The sequence below is a fragment of the Podarcis cretensis genome, assembly GCF_951804945.1.
Source record: "Podarcis cretensis genome assembly, chromosome: 8".
NCBI lineage: Eukaryota > Metazoa > Chordata > Lepidosauria > Squamata > Lacertidae > Podarcis > Podarcis cretensis.
Window position 1 is genome coordinate 35197378 of NC_137177.1, and position 24054 is coordinate 35221431.

Genomic DNA, 24054 nt, shown 5'->3' on the forward strand with positions numbered 1-24054 from the left:
GCGAATCATTACAACTCTGCATATTTGGGGAACAAACCCATCACACACTCCCCCCCTCCTCTATTTTTTATTTTTTGAGTCCTATCATCTCCAGCACAAATTCACCCAGCCCTGACCTTTGGCCTCTCCTGCAATCAAGATCCAGGAGCAAGCACAATTTATTGTGATTCATGAACACAGGCTGTCATGCTCAAGGACTCTCCTTCTGTGGAGGCCTAGCCAAAACATCAATGGGTCTTTTCCTCAAATGGCCTTGTATAGATTTTTAAACATCTGCAGATTTAGAAAGCAAGCAAGGAGCAAGGAGCCCCTACCCCTACCCCCCCCTCCCCGGGGCAACCCCATTCTAATCACTCTCCAGGGATGGGCTATTTATTACTGACATTCGCATGTTGAGTAGCCACAGCCACTTCAACAAAGAGCACCATGAGGGTCAGCCAACCTTGAGCGCTGCTCTCAGGTCAAACAAAGGTGAGCCACCCATGTTCTACAAAACGCTTCTCAAAATGTATTTGCTATTTCAAGAAAATCACCATGAAACATTGTGAAAACACAGAGCCACGGTGCCTCCAGTTCCTCCCACCATAACTGCAACTCATTTCATTTTCAGGGGGCTGCACTGCTAAGGTTAAAGGTAAAGGGACCTCTGACAGTTAAGTCCAGTTGTGAATGACTCTGGGGTTGCAGCGCTCATCTCGCTTTACAGGCTGAGGGAGCCGGCCTTTGTCCACTCCGCAGACAGTTTTTCCGGGTCATATGGCCAGCGTGACTAAGCCATTTCTGTTTTTTTTTTTTTTTTTTTTTTTTTTATAATGATTTTTATTAATTTTCCACACATAAAATAAAGAACAATGTAACACAGTATAACTTCATAATCATCGGTTCATAACCTTTTTTCTCTGACTTCCCCATACCTCCCTATCCCTGCATCCTTGTTTAAAATTCTTTAGCAACCCTTAAGTCCATTGTCTTAGTTCTTTTTCATAAATATTTCTTAAGTTTTTTTTTGTTTACTGCTGCAATTCTTTACTTCTTACCCCCTGACATCTTAACATTCCTCAATTTTACAATTATTTTTAAGATATATCTTGAAATTCTTCCAGTCCTCTTCCACTGTCTCTTTCCCCTGGTCCCGGATTCTGCCCGTCATCTCAGCCAGTCCCATAAAGTCAATCACCTTTGTTTGCCATTCTTCCAGAGTAGGTAGTTCTTGCGTCTTCCAATACTTTGCCAGTAGAATTCTTGCTGCTGTAGTGGCATACATAAAGAATGTCCTATCCTTCCTTAACACCACTTGGCCCACCATACCCAAGAGGAAAGCCTCTGGTTTCTTAGGAAAAGTCCACTTAAGGACCTTCTTAATTTCATTATAGATCATTTCCCAGAAAGCTTTAACCTTTGGGCAGGTCCACCAAAGGTGGTAGAAAGTGCCTTCAGTCTCATTACATTTCCAACACTTATTATTAGGCAAATGATAAATTTTTGCAAGCTTGACTGGGGTCATGTACCACCGGTAGATCATTTTCATAATATTTTCTTTTAAAGCATTACATGCAGTAAATTTGATACCGGTGGTCCATAACTGTTCCCAGTCAGCAAACATAATATCATGACCTATATCTTGTGCCCATTTAATCATAGCTGATTTCACCGTTTCATCCTGTGCATTCCATTTTAACAGCAAGTTATACATTCTTGATAAATTCTTAGTATTGGGTTCCAACAATTCTGTTTCTAATTTTGACTTCTCTTTCTGAAATCCTATTTTCCTGTCCTGTTTAAACGTCTCATTTATCTGGTAGTAATGCAACCAATCTCGAACCTTTGGTTTTAGTTTCTCATAACTCTGAAGTTTCACCCTTTCACCATCGTATTCTATAATCTCATGATATTTTGGCCATTTAGAATCCATATTAAGCTTTTTTACTTCCCTAGCTTCCATTGGTGACACCCACCTAGGGGTTTTGCTTTCCAACAGATCTTTGTATCTAATCCAAACATTATACAATGCTTTCCTTACAATATGGTTTTTAAAACTTTTGTACACCTTTACCTTGTCGTACCATAAATATGCATGCCAACCAAAGCTATTGTCATACCCTTCCAGATCCAAAATGTCAGTATTCTCAAGAAGTAGCCAGTGTTTCAACCAGCAGAAAGCTGCTGATTCATAGTAGAGTCTTAAGTCCGGCAGGGCAAACCCCCCTCTATCCTTTGCATCAGTTAAAATCTTAAATTTAATTCTGGGCTTTTTGCCCTGCCAGACAAATTTTGATATATCTTTCTGCCACTTCTTGAAACAATCCATCTTGTCCACAATCTGCAGCGTCTGGAATAAAAACAGCATTCTAGGCAATACATTCATCTTAATAGTAGCAATTCGGCCTAACAAGGAAAGTTTCAGCCTTGACCAAATTTCCAGATCCTTTTTAACTTCTGACCAACATTTTTCATAATTATCCTTAAATAAATTCACATTCTTAGATGTTAAGTTTACCCCTAGGTATTTTACCCTTTTTGTTATTTCCAAGCCTGTTTCATTCTGAAAACTCTCTCTTTCTTCCATTGTTAAATTTTTTTCCAACACTTTCGTTTTTTGTCTGTTCAATTTAAAACCTGCTACTCGACCAAATATTTCAATTAGTTCTAAAACTCTTTTAGTACTAGTGTCTGGCTGTTGCAAGGTCAATACTAGATCATCTGCAAATGCTCTTAATTTATAATGTCTAACTCCGACCTGAACTCCTTTAACCAACTGGTCCTTTCTGATCATGTTTAACAAAACCTCCAGGACTGATATAAAAAGTAAAGGGGATATTGGGCAACCTTGTCGTGTACCTTTTTCTATAGGTATTTCTTCTGTTACCACGTTATTTACAATTAATTTGGCTTTTTGTTGAGAATATATTGCACCTATACCGTTTTCAAAACCTTGACCTACCCCCATCCCTTGGAGATTCTTTTTCATAAAAGTCCAACAAATGTTGTCAAAGGCTTTCTCCGCATCCACAAAAATCAAAACTGCTTTCCTATTAATGTCAACGTCCAGCAGCTCCAAAATGTCTATAATGTTCCTCACATTGTCTGACATATGTCTACCTGGGAGAAAGCCTGTTTGGTCCTTATGAATCTCTTCTACCAACACTCTTTTCAATCTTTTTGCCAAAATGTCTGCAAAAATTTTGTAATCCACATTGAGTAAAGATATAGGGCGGTAGTTTTTAACTTGGTTCTTCTCAGTCTCTGTTTTCGGTATAAGTGAGATGAAAGCCTCTTTCCACGATTCAGGTGCCTTTTTCCCCTTCAAAATTTCATTGCAAACTTCCTTCAATGGTTGTATCAGCCATTCTTTCAGCATTTTGTAATATTTGGCCGTCAGGCCATCTGGTCCTGGTGATTTTCCCAGTTTCATATTTTGAATGGTACCCTCTATTTCTTGTTCTGTTATTTCCTCGTTTAAGATCCTTTTACTTTGTTCTGAGATTTTTGGTAAACCGTATTTTCTGATGAATTCTTCTATTTCTTGCTCGTTGGTTGGCCCTTGTGCATACAATTTCTTAAAAAAGCTTTGAAAACAATTGTTGATCTCGTTGGGTTTGTGGATAATCTTTCCATCCATTTCTAAACTTGTTACCGTATTCATTTTCTGCCTTTTTTTCAATTGCCATGACAGAAGTTTCCCACATTTATCCGCTGATTCAAAAGTTTTTTGTCTCATTTGCTTTATCTTCCATTCTATTTGTTGGTTCATGAGTTCCATATATTGCATCTGATGAAACTTTATTTCTCTCAAAATCTCATGAGACTTTGGTTTAGACCTCAACTTCTTCTCTCCTTCTTTTATTTTTTCTAAAATTTTTTCCTTCTTTTCATTTTGTTGCTTCCTCTTAATAGAATTTTGTTGAATTAGGAAACCTCGCATCACGGCTTTGCTTGCATCCCAAATTATTCTTTTTTCCACATCTGTTTTCCTGTTGATCTCAAAATAATCTTTTAATGTTTTAAGGGCCTTCTTGTGGATCTCTTCATCCTTAAATAGGGTGTCATTCATTCTCCATCTAAAGGAACCAGTAGTTGTTAGTTTCATCTCCATCTTAACCGCGTTGTGGTCGGAGCACGTTTTTGGGCAGATTTCTACTTTTTTTGTTCTTGACGCCAGACTGCTAGAAATCCAAATTTGGTCTATTCTTGTCCATGTCATTTTTGCTTCTGAGAAGAAAGTTCCCTCTCTCTCTAAAGGATTCTTTGTTCTCCAAATGTCAATCAAGTCCATTGTTTCAGTCATTTCAAAAAAGATCCTTGGTAGTCTCCCTTCTTTCGAGATCACTTGTCTCTGTGCTTTATCCATGTTTGTTGAGATAACTCCATTCATATCTCCCATCATTAGGATTTTATAATCTAAAAAGTCAACTAATGTCTCATGCAACTTCCTAAAGAATTCAGCCTTCCCTTCATTTGGGGCATAAACTCCCACAATTAATATCTTTTCTCCTTGAATTTGTATTTCAATTGCCAGGTATCTTCCTTGTTCATCTTTAAATATCAATTTTGGAGCCAACTTTTCCCTTGCATAGATCACCACACCTCTTTTCTTTACTTTATCTGATGAGATGAATTCTTGACCGAGTCTCTTATTTATTAATAATTTCCTGTGTATCCTGGCAATATGGGTTTCTTGCAAACATATTATGTCTAATTGTTCTTTCTTCAAAATGTGAAAAACCTGTCTTCTTTTCCGAGGAAGGTTCAAACCATTACAGTTCCAACTAAGGAGTTGCAGAGACATTTTGTATTTAGGTAGCTGTTCCTCCAACTGCTCCAAGCTTCTGCTCTTCCTCCGATGGTGGTAATGAAAGTCCAAATGACAAATTTGCTATATCGGGTGGTTCCCTCTCCTCCACGGTTCCTTTCTGCAAATCCTCCAGATACTTCTCTAGAAATAGTTCTTTGTCCTGAATTGTTTTTATTTTAATCTTCCTTCCATTGAAGTTAAAGGACAATCCTTGTGGAAATTCCCATCTGAATGGTATAGTATTTTTCTTCAGCAGGTCTACTAAACTCTTGTAATATGTTCTCACCTCTAAAATGTATTTAGGAATGTCCTTAAAAATCTGTATCTGACAATTTTGGATCACCAGTGCCTTTTGGTAATGCAAATTCAATATTCTATCTCTTTCTTCTTTTGATCTCAATGTAATTAGGCAGTCCCTTGGTTTTTTGTCCTGCCTTCTACCCAGTCGAAAGGCTGATATTATCTCAAGTTCCTCATCTTCCTCCCATTCCTCCCGCCAAAAAGTTATGATGTTCTCTGTGAGAAATTTCACAAGGTTGTCCCCTTCCACTTCAGGCACCAATCTAAATTTTAAATTCTTCTCTTTACGTTGAAGTTCCAGTAAGGAGAGGGCTGCATCATGCTCATTCACTTTTTTAATAATAGGCCCAAATTTTTCCCTTGTCTCTTCAGCTGTTATTTTTGCACTTTCTGCAATCTTTCGTGTTTCTGAATTTTCCTGAATTAATCTATTTATAGAATCTGTGTTCGATGCAACACTAGCCGTATTCACATCCAACCTTGTTGTCAACTCTGTTAATTTTTTAGAATTCTCTGTCGAAAGTTTTGTCAATGCTTCCAGGGATTGATTTATTTTAAGTAGAGCCTGAGTCATAGGATCCATAGAAGCTGGTGTTTTTTCCTGCACAGCTGCAGTTCCTGATATAGAGGCCCTTTTCTTGTGAGATTGTTTTGCCTTCTGCCTTGTTACTATCTCTTCTGTAGGGGCACTCATATCCTCAAGGTCGTTTTCACAGAGTTGATTCCCAAGTGGAAAATCCCACTGTTACTTTTTCAAGTGCAACAGTTTCAGATAGAGCCCTCTAGAGGGAGCATTCAATTGTATCCAAATGGCAAAGATGGAAAAAAAACAAAGAAGCAAGGGAGTATAACAGTAGCCAAAAGTTTCCAATGTCCAAATTATAAAGTCTCTATTTTTCTATGTGGCCAAAATGCAGCAAAGTACATCTAAGGTCCGATAACTTTTTTGCAAACAAGTCCCCGCTTCTCAAAGTTTGACAGTCCACGTCCCAGGTGTCTTGTTTGGGCAGCCCGACCCCAGGGGATTTGGCAATGGAAGGTCTTAATTTCCATTAATTTTCCAGCAGATTAACAACATTCCAGTCCCTTCCCCCCTTCTCCTGCCAGTCTGGGGGGAGATTTTAAGTCCGATGTCAGTTTGACAGCTAAAAAAAAATTAGAAAGGTTCCCTTTAAGTGCAGCTTGATTTTCGTTGCTTTATTCCTTCTGCAGTTCCGGGGAGGCAGACTTCCTTAATTTTTGCCTTTCCCGTTTTCAGCCAAATTTATTTTTTAAAAGTCCCGTTGCTTTTCCAATCTTACTCACGGGTGTTGTGGTCAAATTCCAATTGCAGGAAGGAATCGGCGCTCTCCGCTCATGGCGACGCGGCTTCACTCCGCTAGCTGGGTGACGACTCTCAGCACCGCGCTTACCCCGATGCCGCTCAGGAGCCTTTAAAAAGGCTCCCTCACAGTACCGGGGGGCGCAAAGGGTGCCCACCGAATCTCCTTTGTTCACAGGCTCCGCGCCTGTGATTTTAGGGGTCCCCCGCTTGCCGTAGCGGGTGAGACCCGAACTAACGGAGCAGTCCTGCCTCGGAGCTCGAGGCTCGGACCGCCATTAAGCGCTGGCGCCGACCGGAAGTCGTGACTAAGCCATTTCTGGCACAATGGAACACCGACACCAGAGCAGCGAAAGGAAACGCCATTTACCTTCCCACCGGAGCGGTACCTATTTATCTACTTGCACTTTTTGGTGTGTTTTCAAACTGCTAGGTTGGCAGGAGCTGGGACTGAGCAATGGGAGCTCACCCCGTAGTGGGGATTCGAACCACCGACCTTTTGATCGGCAAGCCCAAGGCTCAGTGGTTTAGACCACAGCGCCACCCGCGTCCCTGGTAAGGTTAAAAACCTCCCCAAATCTTATAGGAACCTAATGGCTCCCAAATGCCTCTGTCCACTCAGCTGCACTGCTATTGGGTGGCTGCAGATAGGACACCAGCCCAGAAGACGCACCTCCAGAGAATACCCTGAAATCTCTACCCATTGATACTATATTCTCATTTGGGCAAAAATCAGCATACCTGAATAATCAGCTGTGAAGGAGTTACCTGCACTGACATTTTCATGCGAATTCAGAAACATTTCTATTTTCTTAAGGTTACCTGCAGAACAACACCCAGAATCCTGCCCCACAATGCTTCCGTCTTGGCTTATTAATGCCTTCTGCACTCTGGTCAGTAACTGCCTTTGAAAACAGCTCACCTGCAAGCAAGTGCTCGCCAGATGGTGTGGACTACAACTCCCATCAGCACCAGCCAGCATAGCTGTGCTGTTGGGAGCAGGTGGCAGTGGCAGGTTAGCAATAAACCATTCAGTGTCAGTGAAGTTAATTTTTTATCCAAGGAAATGAGGTAAACTCAGGAGGCCAGGCCTAGTGAGCACAGCAACTCATCCCGGTAGATCTTGCCTAAGTCTCTTTCCCACTCCCCTGTTCCTTCCCAAGCAATCTGAGACTCCGTCACCATGCCTATCTTTGCTCCTCCATCTTCATACCGCTTCTGGTTCTGGGGGACTGGGAAGAGGGGAGCTGGTTGCAGCAGAAAAGGGAGACCTCCTGGCTTCTTCACTAGCCTGACTCCTCTCTGCCTTTTGGCCCCCTTCCTCTCCAGCCTCCACTTCTGCCTTTGATTCTGGACTGCTCTGTGCCACAGCCTCTTCCTGCTCACAAAACCCTGTTACCTCTTCAGCTTCTGACACCTCCTCTGCCCAGTCTTCTCCCTCTGACCACTCATTGTCCCACCACCAATCCCCAGGTTCAGAGCTTTCTTCCCAGTTGGTGCTGCCCACCATTCGCTCTGCATCCAGCCAGTCCATGATACATGCTGGCAGAGGCTGCTGAGAACTGTGCTCTGAATCATCTGGAGGGCAACAGGTTGGGGAAATAAAGGAACATAGGTTCTTCACTATTTCACTTAAGTACTCATATAATCAATTTTTTTAAAAAAATAAATGATTTTGTACATGTATCCCCAATATATATTTACTTTATTATCACTTAACATAAAATATGTAAGTCAGGGATGGTGAACATTGCAGCCCTCCAGATTTTGCTGAACTACAATTCCCATCATCCCTGGACCATTAACCATGCTAATGGGGGTTGGAGTCCAGCCTGCCTCTAGAGGGCCACAGGCTCCCCATTCTTGCAGGACGCGGTTCCCAAAAAGAACATTCCAAAAAACCCACCCAAGAACAGAAAATACCTTTACAGAAGAAAACCATGTTACAGATAGGTAGCCGTGTTGGTCTGCCATAGTCAAAACAAAATAAAAAAAATTCTTCCAGTAGCACCTTAAAGACCAACTAAGTTAGTTCTTGGTATGAGCTTTCGTGTGCATGCACACTTCTTCAGAAGAAAACCATCTCCATGCTACATTAAACTTCCCTTATCACACCATAACTTAGTGTTGCATTTCTATCAACTAACCAATGTCTAGTTATGGCTTCAGAAGAGGGAGAAAGTATATTCTCACCAGTCAGCAGAAAAGACTGAGGAGGGAGGGAGGGAGGGAGGGAGGACAACTGTGTCTACTACATGACTTGGGGAGAAATTTTGTTCAGTTCACATTTTAATGCAAAGCTCCCAAACTTGTACTTCCCAAAACAACAAGTGAACTGAAACATGGCTAACCTTTAAAATTTGCATTTCTCTGAATTTTGCAATGCATTTCTCCAACAAAATAACGGTTACAAAAATGTGTGGAAAAGATAGTCCCTTGTTACAAAGCAGCAGCAAAGCCCATTAGAAGTCAAGGCCCAACCCTCTGTTTTAAGTTTTCCTGTGCAAGTCACACTGAGCTTAAGTGAACTAGAGTCACACCATTTCTACCCATTGCACAGGATGCCCCTTTCTGGTGAATTGTGCCCCACCTATGAGTCAGTTCTGTACCCCCCCACACCCCTCCTCTATCAGTGGCCAAAATCTCTTGCTCAAGGCAGCTGCCTCCACTCTTAGCACAGCCCTTTCTGCTCCCCCTTTCCTTTCCCCCAGAAACCTTCCTTTGATGCCCCAAATTCTCTTCCTACAAGGCTGGAATTAAAAAAAGAAAGGGAAAACAGAAATATATTAGGTGATGGCATGTCCCATGCATGAGTCAGAAGGATCAGGCTTTACTCCTCAGGACACTTTATAGGAAGCAAGTGAAGTAACCATGAGTAACCTCTGAGTAGCCATGCTTAGGATGAGGCTGCCACGCACTCCACTCCCCACCCCCATCATCAAGGTAGATGTAACCAACAAGGAGGCCGTACTAACCAAAGCAGCACATCTTGCACACGAGGTGGGCGTTCAGCTCCCTCTCCCCTCTGAAGATGTGCCACATGGACCCCTCGGAGCCCAGCGCCATTGGCATCAAGTCCTTGGTTTGCAAAAGAGCTCTTCCAACTCCGGGTTTCCCCTGGAGTCTGTTATCCTCAGCGTGGTCTCCTAGCCCCATGCCCTGGCTGCCGGCTTCCTCACCACAGCTCCTCCCACAGCTTCCTCCTTCGTGATCAGCAGCAAAAGAAAGTGCGCACGCGCATGAGCCTCCCTTCAGAACATCTCTGCAAACAGTCCCACAAAGAAGGGAGCCTCAGAGGCTTCAAAGAGAAAGGGGTTAACTTTGCAAGAAGGTGCCAACGTCTTCCATAGTTGGGGAGAGACAGAAAAAACCCTCAAGCAAAACAAAAATAATACGGTGGTCCAGCACAAATATTTCAAAATAGCCACATCATCACCAGACCACAAAGGGGCAGGCAGGCGCAGGCCTCAGCTGTGCATTAAGATTTGGCAGCGGCAAGGAGGTTGGTCAATATCCTGCTGCACCCCAGAATGGGTTACACTTCATTCAGTCACTACAATGTCCTTGGTGGAAACTCCCTATTCCCACCATTACCTTTGCCCTCAAGAAAGGAGGCGGTCAAGTCAAAATAGATGTAAAAAGCATTCAGCAGGTCGAACATTCCTCAAGAGAGAAAAGAGACTGAGAAAAGGATTCTCTTCTTCAAGTTGAGCAAGAGTACAAATCCAAGACACACTGGGAAGGACAACTCACAACTACTCAGGGACTTGGAACAAAAGAGGAATTTTCCAGTTCTTCAGCTTTTCCCCTCTAAAAATCCCAACTTCCAGCCAAAACTCCATCACACCCAAGTTGCCATCTCCATGCAGCAAGCAACATGTGGGAGTCAGAAGGTCCAGTCAGCACCTCTCAAGAGAACTCAGCAATGCAGCTCCAGGCTGTTTGCCTCCTGGTTCTAATGTGAACTCCCAGAGTCACCAGATGGACTGAAACACTAAGGCAGAACAATAGGCTGTTCTTCTTTCTCTCCATTCATTGTGGGCCTGCAGCATCTTCACAAATAAAACATCCTCGAGCTGAAGACAGTCCCCAAAACTTCCAGAGCTCAGCTCTGCAAAAGCACTAGCTCAGCAGAAGACTACGCCATTTGAGGAGGGCAATGGTTTGGAGCGTCCACGGCAGAGATAACGGGGGCTAGCTTATAAGTCATCTTCCTTTTCCTCTTCTTCTAAATATAACTCCACTTCAGTCTCTTTGACCCAAGCTGAGTGCTCCCCACTTCCAACAAGTTAAGCACAAAGCTCCAGCATCACTTAAGCAGCAACCAGCAACCAGGCCCAGCAGAAAACATCAGCTTCTGGCTTCCTTCACTGCCACCCAGGAAATAACTCCATGAGTACTCTGTCCGATGCTTTTTCTCCTCCCTTAAGAGCCTGTCACGCAGCCTTACTCCTCCTGGGTAGATCTTGGTGTCTAATGAGATTAGCCCTTCCACCCCCAACATACACACACACAAAGAGAGAGAGACACTATCCTATCCACTGAGCTAAGAATAAGTCCCTTGCTCCTTCTCACCAACAACATCAAGGTCTTGCCAGCTTATCTTCAACGGCTTAATCTTTTCCCAGAGAGTGCTTCTGATAAGCAACCTGTTACCACCCGACTGCTCAACTCTCAGCAGCCCCCGCTGCTGCCTCACTGGCTGGCTACCCGCTGTCCCACCCTTGCCCACATTCCCCCCTTGCCCATCCAGAAGATAACCAACCAACCGTCTGGCATTCCTGACCAAGGCCAAGAACAGAGGCCACAGCAAAGCTGCTATTGTCAGTGACCTGGGCTGGCCTAACAGACGGAAGGGGGAGCAGAGAGGGAGGCTCAGGGCAGCGGAGGAGCTCAGCACAAAAAGACGGCAATGGGAAAAAATAACAAACCAAAGGCACTTCTCAAACAGAGCAAAGCACGGACCCAGCTGTGCCCTTTGGAAGATTCTTTACAGCAGCTTTCTACAACCTTGTGCCCACTGGGTGTTTTGGATTGCAACTCCACCTGCCCCAGCCATCATGGCTACATGGTGATGTGGTGGGCTGATGGGAATTGTAGTCTGAAATGTCTGGAGGACACCAGGTTGAGAAAGGCTGCTGGCGGCTGCAAAGCCTCCAGCAATTACAAGATCTGCAGCTGGACACCGCAAAGGCTACCTTATGAAAGTCAGGTTCCGATCCGATACACAGGATAGGTAACTGGGCTCCAGGTACTCAATGGGTTCTATAGCAAGGGACTAACCAGAAACATGCACTTGATGAAAGAAAAAGACTGACAGCACATAGGGATGCAGAAAGCTGCCTTGTGCCAATTCACCTGACTTCCAGCAGCTCTCCGGGGTTTCAGGCAGGAATCTTTCCCAGCCCTATAACTGGCAATGCTAAGAAGAATTGAACCTGAAGCCTTTTGTATGTAAAGCAGATGCCCTCCTGCTGAGCTGTGTCTGTCTGTCCATCCCTAACACAGACACAAAATCACATCCTGCTATTCGGGGCTTAGTTAAACCAGAGCAATGCTCATCAGCTGGTTCTGTAATTTGTTGTTGTTGTTTATTTGTTTAGTCGTGTCTGACTCTTCCTGACCCCATGGACCAGAGCACGCCAGGCACTCCTGTCTTCCACTGCCTCCTGCAGTTTGGTCAGACTCATGCTGGTAGCTTCGAGAACACTGTCCAACCATCTCGTCCTCTGTCGTCCCCTTCTCCTTGTGCCCTCCATCTTTCCCAACATCAGGGTCTTTTCCAGGGAGTCTTCTCATGAGGTGGCCAAAGTATTGGAGCCTCAGCTTCACAATCTGTCCTTCCAGTGAGCACTCAGGGCGGATTTCCTTAAGAATGGATAGGGTTGATCTTCTTGCAGTCCATGGGACTCTCAAGAGTCTCTTCCAGCACCATAATTCAAAAGCATCAATTCTTTGGCGATCAGCCTTCTTTATGGTCCAGCTCTCACTTCCATACATCACTAGGTTCTGTAATTACCAACCACTATTGTAGATAAGGACAACTTCAGTTGTCTTCTAGAAGAGGGTTTCTTTACCCAACCATGATTCAACACACACACACCCCAAACATTCACAAGGATTTCCACAGTGTTGCAAAGGCCACCCCCACTTTGCTGATGATCTTGGGCCATTCACAAGTCACCATGTCTCTGGAAAAACTGTTTCCATCAAAGATTATAGCTGTGATCTCTCAAGCAAAGACACTCAGCAAACAATCACTTTCTCATGATCAGGCTTCCTCTCTTGCAACCTGCCTGCCTGTCTGTCTGGCCCAGCCCATGATCCTCTACCTGGTCACTGATTACTCTTTTGGGAACATTTAAAGTGCAACCCTTTTGTCTGAGCTACAGTCTGCTTCAGAGGTAGTCAACATGTTGCCATCAAAATGTTGTTGGACTCAGAACTCCCACTGTCCTTGGCTAGGCTTTATGGGAGCTGAAGTCCAGCATCTGGAGGGCACTAAGCTGGCTACCTATGGTCTACCCAGACATGTGCATGAAGTTCCTTGTGCTGGGGGCTGCTTCTCAACTTGCTTCCCATTTCTACCTCCCTGGAGACGCTCCCCAGTCAGGATCCCCAGCTTCACTGGACTCCTGTGCTTTCAGTCCTCTTCCTTGGGGCATCTGCTGACTTCTGAGTCCCGCACTCATCAAGGGACTTCCCACAAAGAGGCTCAAGGCTGCTTCCCCAAACAGCAGGTGAAGCCAGGGCACAAAGAAAGCAAATGGATCAGACCATCAAGAATATGCACTGAAGCAGAGCAGGGTGGATTTAGTCCCGTCCCAGTTCAAAGCTGGAACAGAAAAGACTTTGTACCTCTACAAAGTGGTACCTCTACTTACAGTGGTACCTCTACTTACAGATGTGATCCATTCCAGGGTGCTGTCCGCACCCCGAAAAGTCTGTAAGTAGAGTGCCGCTTCTGCGCATGACGCGGTAGATCGCTCCTGTGCATGCGCGAAGCAGTGAACCCGGAAGTAAAGTGTTTACCATGGGTTTGCCATGTTCATAACCAGAAAAAACACAACGTGAAGCAAACACAACTCGAGGTATGACTGTATAAGCATTCCTTTTATATCACTGTCTCAATTTCAGCCCCTTTCTGAATTATCCCTAGCATGGAATTTGCCTTTTTCACTGCCTCTGCACATGAAGTTGAATTTCCAGCTCTACAATATCTTCCTTTGCAGAAGCCATGCTGATTCTCCCCCAGCGGCACCTGTTCTTCTTTGCTCTCTAATCCTTTGTGCTAAAAAGAGTTTTTCAAGTGCTGAGTTTTAGGTTTGCATGGTGCTCTGGGATATTTTGTGGAAACCAGAATGTTAAGGAAGTGTTAAGACTGAAAATCCCCATTCATAGAAATGAGGCAGAAACGTACACAAGGCCCCAGAGACATAGCCACCTAGTGCTGTCACTTAGGAAACTGTCATTGTGGCATAAATCAGAATGCTCTTCTACCCTTGAACACCGGTGACATGCAGAGGGACTAAGTCATGGGCATCACCTGAGTCCACTGACAACTCATTTAGTTTCCTCAAAGAACTACAATTCCCAGAGCTCTTTGACAGTTAAAGGAAGTACTGAAACTTTCTTATGTGCAACAAAGAGTCCCGCAAGTCTAACCCTCTGGAAGCTTCTCTTATGTGTGTCCAGCAGAGTCTTCTGCATATTCCATGACATCACCAACCCAGCAGTGCTTCTGGGCTATTCCTGACCTCTTGCCATCAAGCAGAAAAAGAGGACTGCTGCTTAGAACAAGGTCAGGTGGAAGAACAAACACATATACACAGAAAGAGAGAGAGAGAGAGAGAGAGAGAGAGAGAGAGAGAGAGTACATTTTGGTCCTCAAATAACAGTACCTTCCTGCCTCCTGCTCTTCGTCCAATACAAGATCCCAGCAACTCCAAGAACATGACTCAAGATGAACACAGTGGGTGGCAGGAAAGTCCCATTCAAAAGGGGCATTTGCCTCCTGGTTCCCGCGCCGTTATCACAGATCCCGAGTTTTAAATTCCTCACTTGAGGCCGCAAGCACCCAGACACAGCATCACACAGAACAGGGCGGGCGAGAACAGCAAAGGCACAGAGTTCAGAGGAGAGAAAGAGAGTGAGAGAGAGAGAAAGGAGAGAGAGAGCTGTCTCTGGAAGGAGGGGGGGGGTTCTCTTCCTCTCTCATCAACCCATGGGGTGGGGGAGAAACAGCCTGCCCTCTGTTGCTTCCAAAACAAAAATGCCCGACGGAGCAAGGGGACTTCAGACAGAGAAAGTGAGCAAATGAGCGCCCGGGTGACTCAAACATCTTTCCTTGGCATCCACCAACGTGATGAAATGAACCAACTTCAGCCTCTCCCCCCCCCCTTCAAGAGAGAGAGCGTCATGCTCTTAAATTTCCATTCCTAAGCCCATTGGAATGCCCACTCTCCAAGCAGACTTGTTTGGAAGAGAACAGGGAAGGGAGTGCTTAAGGAGCCAGGACAAATCAGGGTTTCTGCTAGCTCCGGACATGCTGCCTAAAGAGCAGCCTCCCATACAGCCCTTCCGGATGACAGGAGGAGGAAAAGAGAGACCAGTTGGCTCAGTGCTTTTTTAGTTCACTGAATTGCAAACCTCAGTAGGTGCTGGCTGGGGCTGATGGGAGTTGAGTCCAAAACAGCTGGAGGGCAAGAGGGCTGGGCTATGCAAATGAAGGGTGTGGCTATGCAAATGGGCAAAGCCTTGGTTCTCAATGGCCCCTGGAGCTGAGAACAAGGACAGACCCCATCACAATGATGTCCTTTTCACTTTCTCCCATAACTAAATGAGTACCATTTACTCCTAGGGGGGAAAGTGAAGCCCTAAGGCTTTGGGAGTTTGCTGGCGCTGGGTGACTTGACCTGGGTTGTTAAGATCAGATTTAAACCAAGGCATTAAAAAGAACTGGGGAAGAGAAAGGACTTTGCCTGGCACTAAGAAACAGAAGAGCTGGTGCCAGACAAATCCATGGGGGTTATTATCAATGGCTACTAGCCATCATGTTTGTGTACCAGCAGCAGCATTAGAGACATGCTGCCGAAAGTGCTATTTCATCATGTCCTGCTTGCGAGCTCTATGCGGGTATCAGGTTGGCCTCTGTAAAAACACAATAATGGACAAGCTGGGCTTTTGGCCTGATCCAGAAACAGGAAACTTCTTATGCTCTTGGTGTCTATGGGGAGAGTGTACCAAAGCTGAGGTGCCACTTTCAAAAAGGGTCGTTTCTGCCGTCACCATCCCCCACCCACCTCACATCAGGTGGATCAGAAAAGTCCCTTCAAAGACATCCAGGGGGTTGGGCTGTCCCATGTGGGAGTGGACAGCCCCAAGGCTCCCAAGGCAGTGTGTGTGTGCATGCCATGAGCACCTATGTGCAGAGATAGTGATGTGCTGCACACACAGGTGCCCTTGCAATATATAAGCCATTCCTTCACTCACACAACTCCACACATGCCCATTTGCCCACAGGCATTTTGCTAAACAAATTAATAAATAATTGTAGGTTGTATGACCTTCGGGGTATTTTAATTATGTGCAGAGCATTATTATTATTATTATTATTATTATTATTATTATTATTATTTCACTGGTGGCACTATACAAATGATACTAATAATAATATTATCCTAGTTTCAATGCTTAGGCCCAATATAGGCAAGTAGCACCCACAGGTTAAGAAATCCTGATCTTTCCTGTTCAGAAATGCAAAGCCATAGAGCAGTCAATGTCTTCCAAGGACAGAGGGGAAACATTGCCACTTTTGTTCGCAGTGGCTACATTTGGGGTCACTGGGAAGGCTCACCATGCCAGGGAAGGGAGAAGACAGTGGGTGATTGTTCCCAACTGGCTCCGTTTAGAGACAACCTGACACTGTGCATCCCATTTCTTGTTTTATTCTTTTCAAAAGGAGGTTTTCACTGATATGTAAAAAAGCAAAAACTCTGAAATCGCTACATAAAAGCCAAGTGTAGTATTTAAACAAGCACAATATTTTCACACCCACACCCCATACCAGGATACTGTAAGAAAGCCTTCCCCAATTGAGTGCCCTCCACTGCCATCCCCACTGGGGCTGAGGGGAGTTGCTGTCCAGGCTGTTATTTCTTCCACAAGTACACCCCAAATGTCTACTTTCGCAGGCTTGCTGGATTCTTTGCTTTTAATTTAGGCTGATTCTAATCTGGGTCTCAGGTCAAAATAACATAAGAGGAAATCCAGTCATCTCCACTGTCTGTGGTTTAAGACATTTCAGAGCCTGGGAGATAAGATATCCAAAGGGTCACCTACAGATGGGAAAATTTATCCGTTTTGGTTCTTTATATTTCCATTACTAAATTCAGTTCTCCAAACTTCCACGTTAGTTTGTGGACTTATTAAAATAATAATGTCACTCTACTCTATCCTCTGCAGTGTAAATATTCGCCCAGAGAATTAACAGATGGGAGTTGTGGCTTGAAGAGACCAGTGGGAGGATGAAGAAAATAGCACATATTTCAAAGCATGTGTGGAAAAGTTTGGGGGAACCCCCACTCCAAAGAGCCAGGACACCGTGCTGGAGGGATTTTTCTCCACCTACCCTTTGTGAAGAAAAACCAGAAATAAACTTGATTGTGCAGTTTGCTTCCTTGGCCACTGTACACGTTCTGCTGCCTTTTCGTATGAAATTGTTAAAAATACAGTAAGCCTCTCTTGTGAATGGAGCAACTGAAACAGCCTCGGCCATCACAACAGTCCAAATGAAACACACACACAGAGAGGGAAGAGCCACCAGAAGCCACCCAGGAGCAGAAAGACAAGGCGCTCTCTGCACATGTCCTGTTTGAGAGAATATTGTATGCAAACAACCACAGGCTACTGCTGGGCAAGGAGAGAGAGAAGGGAGGCAGGAGGTTTAAAAGGGGATGGGTTCCAACAAGGACAGGGTGCAAGCTCAGCCAAATGATCCTCAGAGGAAAAATTCAGTTCAATTGTCTAGAGTAGCAAAAGCTCTCCCTCCCACTACATGTCCACAGCACTGCCAGGAGTTGGCGTCAGGGGCAGGCCAGCAATAAAACACCCTGCGTCAGTGACGTTAACTCTGCATTAAAAAAAAACCCCAAAACAGTGCAGGCCTAGTGATCAGTAGAGGAATGAAGGTTCCCACCTTCCCACAGCTCTCCAAGGTGCCTCCCCTGGTTCCTTTTCCCAGCAGCCTAAGGCTCCATTGTCTTGTCTCTCTTTGCTCCTCCCTCTTCATACCTCTTCTGGTCCTGAGAGACAAGGACCAAGGGGAACTGGTTGCAGCAGGACAGAGAGACTCCATGGTGTCTTCAGCAGCCTTACTCATCTCTGCCTCCTGCCCCCCCTCCTCTCCTGCCTTTGATTCTGGACTGCTCTCTGCCACAGCCTCTTCCTGCTCACTAAACCCTGTTACCTCTTCAGCTTCCAACACCACCAAGCAAGGAAAGCGTCATTTTCTGCCAGTTCCCTGTGAAACATCCTCCATACCCTCCTGCTACCCTGCAACCTGGTCCCTTCCATATATTTTGGACTACAACTCCCATCAACCCTGATCGTTGGCTGTGCTGGCTGGGGCTGATGAAAGCTGAAGTCCAAAATGTCTGGGAAGACGCCATGTTGGGGAAGGCCGGCCTATTTATAGTCCCTGTGTACAGCATATTCTGTAAAAGGCAAGGAAGGGACAGAAGAAATCAACTGGTTAAAAAAAATAGGTTTGTGCTGTCAGAGAGAGATTTCCAGTCTCATGCCCCAAAGGTGGGCTGTGCTTGGCTACAGATGCTGAAATTGTGGAGGGTGGTGACTCTTGTCTACTGAGCTTAAAAAGGCTAAAATCTTTCTGAAAGTAACACAGTGTATAGGCCAGAATAAAGGGAAATACATTTTCACTTCCAGGCAATTGAACTTCTTTGCTCCCTTGAGAAAAAGAGACAGTGCAAAATAAGTGTCCTGCAGAATTACTTAGCCCCTGCAGGAAAGTGACAGGAGATAGCAATTCTCTCAGCTGAGGAAGGTTGGTTGGCCACCTCACCCACCCCAGACAATTACATGTTACGTTTGCTTCATGTTAGGTTTTCTCAGGTTGCGTCCCGCAGCGACCCGGAAGTACCAGAAAGGGTTACTTCCGGGTTTCGCCAATCGCGCTTCATGCATGCGCCAAAACACACCACGCACCTGTGCAGATACGGCGTTTCAGGTTGCATACTTTTCATGTTGTGAACGGGCCTCAGGAACAGATCCCACTCACAACCAGAGGTACCACTGTACCAAGCTACAAAAGCAGCTGGAAAACACACCAAAATTTGAAGACACAAGCCAAGGTTTGTTGGATCAACTGTGGGGCAGCTTGTGGTTTGTTCAGCAAACCATAGCTTAAAGAAACTCTGGCACAGCATTATGTGAGAATCAGGCCTCCCCGTTCTAGTTCACCCCCACGTGCACATAAGTCCATGGTCCTGCCCCATCCTCCCCTAAGAAGGAGGGCTAGGGAACATTGCCTTACAAGAAAACAAAAACAAACATTTCTAAGGGATTCAGATTCTGTGCCAGATGCTTCAAGAGGCAGCTTGTGCATGGAAGACAAATGACCCACAACTGCCACATGCTCCAGTCAGAGTTTTTGAAAGATGCACAAATGCACAGTTTATTCATTTCCCGAAAGAGACAATTGCTGCAAAACTCCCAGCCCTTTATGCCAATTCTTAAAGAGATGTCTCTTCCGTTCTCAGAGCTGAGTCACCCTTTGGCTCAGCTCAGACCTGTGTGTGTGTGTGTGTGTGTGTGTCAGGCCAGACTGCACACTTACTCGACATTTCCCTGGTGAGTAACACTTTCCCCAGCCTAACACTTGGTGACTTTGCAAAGCATCAGGGGCCTTATAACAGATGTGAGAAGCTGCCAGCAGTTCAAGAGAGCGCAGGTCCACCAAGCAAAGAACCAGCTTTCCCCACTCCTCCCAGCCCAAATCCTGCTTCTTTATATTCTTCCCAAACTCAGCTGTAGAACTGAAAATACCCTCCCATTGAGAGAAGCTGCTCTCTGCAAGTGGGCATCGCATATTGGTTGTGGGTGCAAGGTGGGGAATCCCCTGTGCAAAACTTGGCCGCAAACTCATAAGGCGGCTTTGCCCAAACTGCTTACATGAGCTCAGCCTCAGCTATGGCGCTGGCAGCACCTGCAACACTTCAGGTTTTAATATTTGGTTCTAATGTTCATCTGATGCTGGAAGGCACTTTGGGTTACTTTTTGAGGGGGGAGGCTGCTAATATATATATGTCAGATATTATATCACCACCACCGCCACTATCATTATGGTTCAACAGTCAAGATTGTCCTGAATATGCTGGATTGTAGTGTGATCTGCCTTGCCCCATCACAGCTTTGCCTAACTGATGGATCCTACTCTTGACTTCAGTGGGGAATTCCAATCGGAGGGGGCAGGAGAGGAAGGAGATCCAATCCTAGAGGTACATGCTTGAGATCCAGCCCCATTGTAATTCACACTGATTACAATGACAGGCATTGCTCTTGTAGTGAAATGTTAGAAAGGGAGTGGGGAGAAGAAGGAATGGAAGAATAGTAACAAAGGCCTTTGCTACTCCAAATAGCTTCTTCGTCTATTGGTTTGCTGCAAAATCTGTATCTTTTCAAGTCCTTGCTAAAGGAATCCCTAGCCTTTTGAACACCTGGAACTCAAAAGTGTATCAGATTATGTAAAACCAGCAAGTGAGCACCAGTCTGCTTAATTAGCTTCATCTGTACCAATGAGAGAATACAGGTCACCTTGAAGCAAAGTTTGCATTTTGTTTTATCAGTGCAGAAGTGCACCTAGCATAATCCCCAGGGATCGGACCCAGTCATTCAAGTTATCCAAAAACTGCACAAAGCCACAAACTCCTGAAGCTGAATCCAAACTAGTTCCTGAAGTACCTGCTTGCTTAGCAAAGATTACCACTGCAGAGTCAGTTCAAATCCAAACGTACAACCAGAACAGCAAGGCGGGGGGGGGGGCAAGTCCCTTTGTGTCAAAAGGATGCTGCTGTTGAGAAGGCTTTTCATGGGCTGCTTGTGTATCCCAGGAGACACAGATTGCCCTATCTGAAACTTTCATGAAATTGAACCTGTACCTTCAGTAACACAGAGGGTCTTAAGGTCTGCATGTGAGCAGAAAAAGATCAGAAACTCGTCCCCAAGGAAGGAGAGCCTGATACTGGACAATGGTGCAATCTAATAGGGATGGCAGGAAGAGAAGCAGCAGCCTTTAGCCTCATCAAGGACAGATGTTCTGTGGAGACTCCTGCTTCCACGCTGGCCCCACACAGAAAGAAGTAGTGCCGATAGACAGTTACTTAACTGTGGAAAATAAGAAACATCTCCAGGAGGGCAGTATGGGAAGTTTAGGTAAACTGTGAGAGCACTGATTCCATATTATTTTCAGATCATCATCATGCTCCAAATGACTGACACAGTAGGAGGAACATGTGAGAAGTCATGAACAGACGAATGTCCTACTGGATTGGTAAACTGGTGGTGCAATTATGTGAAATTCAAAGGCTTGTGTACATATCAGTCCATAGTAACTGGACACAAAAGAAGGCACTGCCTACCTTTTCTCATTTCTCTGGTGTAATGCTCGGAAAAGGGGTACCACAATTCCACAAGATTGTAGAAAATCTACTAATTGCAGCACTGGATAATAACTCCAGCTTTCTGAGAATCCCAGCTTGCTTTCCTCTTTTTCAAGCAACTTCTTAACCCTTATGGTAATGAAGGCATGCTTGAACACAGTCCGTGGGCAATGCTCTCACTGTTTTGTTTTATTTCCAAGGGTATACAATGCCGTGGAAGGTTCCTTCCCCTCCACTCCCCTAAATTTAATGGAATAGGTTTGTTCTGTCTGTCTGTCTGTTTGTTTGTTTGTTTGTTTAGTAGAGGCCAATAATATGCACAAAAGTAGTTATGCAAATCTACGCAACTTGTATAATCAACAGTACGATCTGGCGCAAGTTTTGCTGTTGGCGGTTCTTTTTAAGTAAAGCATGTGATCTGTTTTTGTTCCATTCTTTGCAGTGTCCGCCAGATGGCGCTGCAGAAGCACCAAACGACAACCCATGCAATTTATAGGATGGGAAGGGAGGGGGCTTGAGAGAACCCTCAAAAGCATCACCTATCACTACAAGCAGGGAAAGAGACAGAGAAGCCGCAAGCCAGCAGTGCAGGCATGGTTGACCCACTTGCATTCAGGACCAGTACGCAGAGCTGCATAGCGGATAGTTTGTTTGAGGGAGGAAGACTAATGCAGAGAGAGGTTGATGGACAAAATATACGGTTCCATGACTTTGCTTGAAAACAGACAGATGCAGTGGGGCTGCAAGAGCCATGAAATGGGGTGTTCTAAGGGTGGGGAGAAAAGTGCACTCTTTTGGGAGGAAACAGCATGCACTTTCAAAGCAGCCTTTGCCACTGGTGCCCTCCAGATCCCATATGATGCTGATGTGGTTTTTAGTCTGACACATCTGGAGGGCACTAGGTTGGCAAAAGCTGCTTTAAAGTAAAGAACACTCCTTTAAGAAAATATCACAAGGGGAAAGTAGTAAGCCTCTTTCTGGAACCCACAACCAGGAGTGGATTTACCACAGACTTCCATCCAGCCCCCCTCCTCATGATTACCTTCTTTTACACAAGGGTCCCACAGGAAGTGTGGGCAACAGGACTGTATCTGTGGGTCAGCAAAACTGCTCACCTGAATTGCCATGTATATATAGCCTTTCATAATTTTTTCTTCATTTCCAAAATGAAAAGAGCCAGGGCTGAAACTTGCTTGCAAAGGAAGTACATGAGAAAGACCTTTCAAGACCAGACCAATAGTCCACCAAAGAATGTCATGACATCTCTAGCTGTGGCCAGAATCCAGCCATTTTCAGGTGCACCCACAAGCAGGGCATGGAGGAAGCAGCCTGCTCCAGTTTGAGCGAGCATCTAGAATGCTGAGGTAGGTTGCCTCTGGACCTGGAGGTTCCACTTAACCATCATAGCTGGCTGTTACTGAGAGGCCTCTGCACTCTGAATCTGCCTCATGCAGCTTTCCCCAGTCAGGTGTCCTCCAAATCCAGCCATTTGTGTGTCTTCTCTAGCTCAGTTGGTTAGGAGTATGGTGCTGATAATGTATGGGGTAACTGCATATTGCTGCATTGCAGGGGGCTGGACTAGATGATCCTTGGGATCCCTTCCAACTCTACAATTCTATGATTTCCATAAAATGTTTCGGCCCATTACAACACGGCCATGCTGCCTGGACTGATGGGATTTGTAGTCCAAAACTTTGCAGGGCAGGGGGGTTCCCACCCACCCCAAATTTTTTTGCATCCCAGTCAAAATGAAACCCAGAAAATGTAAAGAAGGACCCTAAGCTCTCAAATCCAGGTCTCCCACAGAATCACTGTATTCATAAATGCAAACAGAAATTGACTAGGCAGTGGGTAAGAATAGGAAGGGGATTTTAATCCTTCAGTTACAGGAAACCTGTCTGTGAGGTTCCAACAGTGCTTTCATCATGTAGAACAAGGAAATCTGTATAAATATCTCACACATGAGACCCTGAGTCATCCATAGTACTTCTTGCTCAGAGAGGACTCCATTTATCATGCAGGCTAGAAGGGGTGTCTCCCTCCGTAGCTCAGCCATTTCAAAACACACACATTTAAGAGCCACAGGTTACCCTCATAAACCCCCAGGATGTCAAACCCCACTTACTTCCTCCCTTGAGGAGAACATCACTAGGAGCCTGAGCACCTCTGAGCAACTAAATTCAGTATGCAACCTCTGGAATCCTCTGCGCTTGCTGGTGCCACTCTATGCGCCGTGGGAAGAGGATGTGGCCAACAGATGCCACGTAAATTCAAGAGCAGACGCAAAGCCCACATGAACCGAGTCACCTCCTCGTGGGCTATTTCAGTCTTTAGATGTCAGACAAGGCACTACCAACTGACTGGGCATAATGGAGTCTAAGTCCTGCCCCTGACACCCAGATCATGACGACAGCCTGCAGGATGGGGAACCCAGTCCCTTCCTAAGAAAGGGGAAGATAAACCTAAAAAGTAGACTCCCTGGTGCCAGAACAAGAACCCAACACAACCAGAAAGAGAAAGGGAAAAAGAGAGAAAGAAAGAGAGAGAGACCTGTGTCTCAGCTCCCAGAACCAGCAGATTCATTGCCCCGATCAGCAACTACATTGCAGAATGAGCCATGGGCCAGGCATCAACCTTCACCCATCAAAGTCACCCACTGACAACTCTGCTATTACAATGGTTGCTCCCAACATCATTTTCTGAGTTCTCCAGGCCAGGGTTGGCAGAAGACAGATGGGCACCCAGCAGTGGATCAGCAAGCATTTCCAATTCCCCATTATCCAACAAAATTACCCCTCCCCGAAAATATACTGCTGAAATGACGAAAACAGAGCATGTTGTAGAGACAAGGAATGTGCATATGAAAGGGCTGTGGGCAATCTGCAGCCTTCCAGAGGTTGCTGGACTACAGCTGCCATGTCACCCCTGACTACGGGCCACATTGACTCTCGAGGCTGATAGGA

At 45.2% G+C, this 24054-nt stretch overlaps 1 protein-coding gene across 8 annotated transcripts in view; it reads right to left on the minus strand.

Annotated features, from left to right (window-relative positions):
- Positions 1-24054, minus strand: part of MACF1 (microtubule actin crosslinking factor 1) — a 302261-nt gene that overhangs the window by 201905 nt on the left and 76302 nt on the right. The window contains exon 1 of one of the 8 annotated variants that reach the window (XM_079988572.1): positions 14315-14452. The exons of 6 other annotated variants lie outside the window; for them this stretch is intronic. In XM_079988572.1, the coding sequence (XP_079844698.1) occupies positions 14315-14420 (106 nt within the window). In that variant the 5' untranslated portion in view covers positions 14421-14452. Of the gene's footprint in view, positions 1-9388; positions 9495-14314; positions 14453-24054 lie in introns of those variants that run through there. One more of the 8 variants, XM_079988571.1, reaches the window with a different exon arrangement.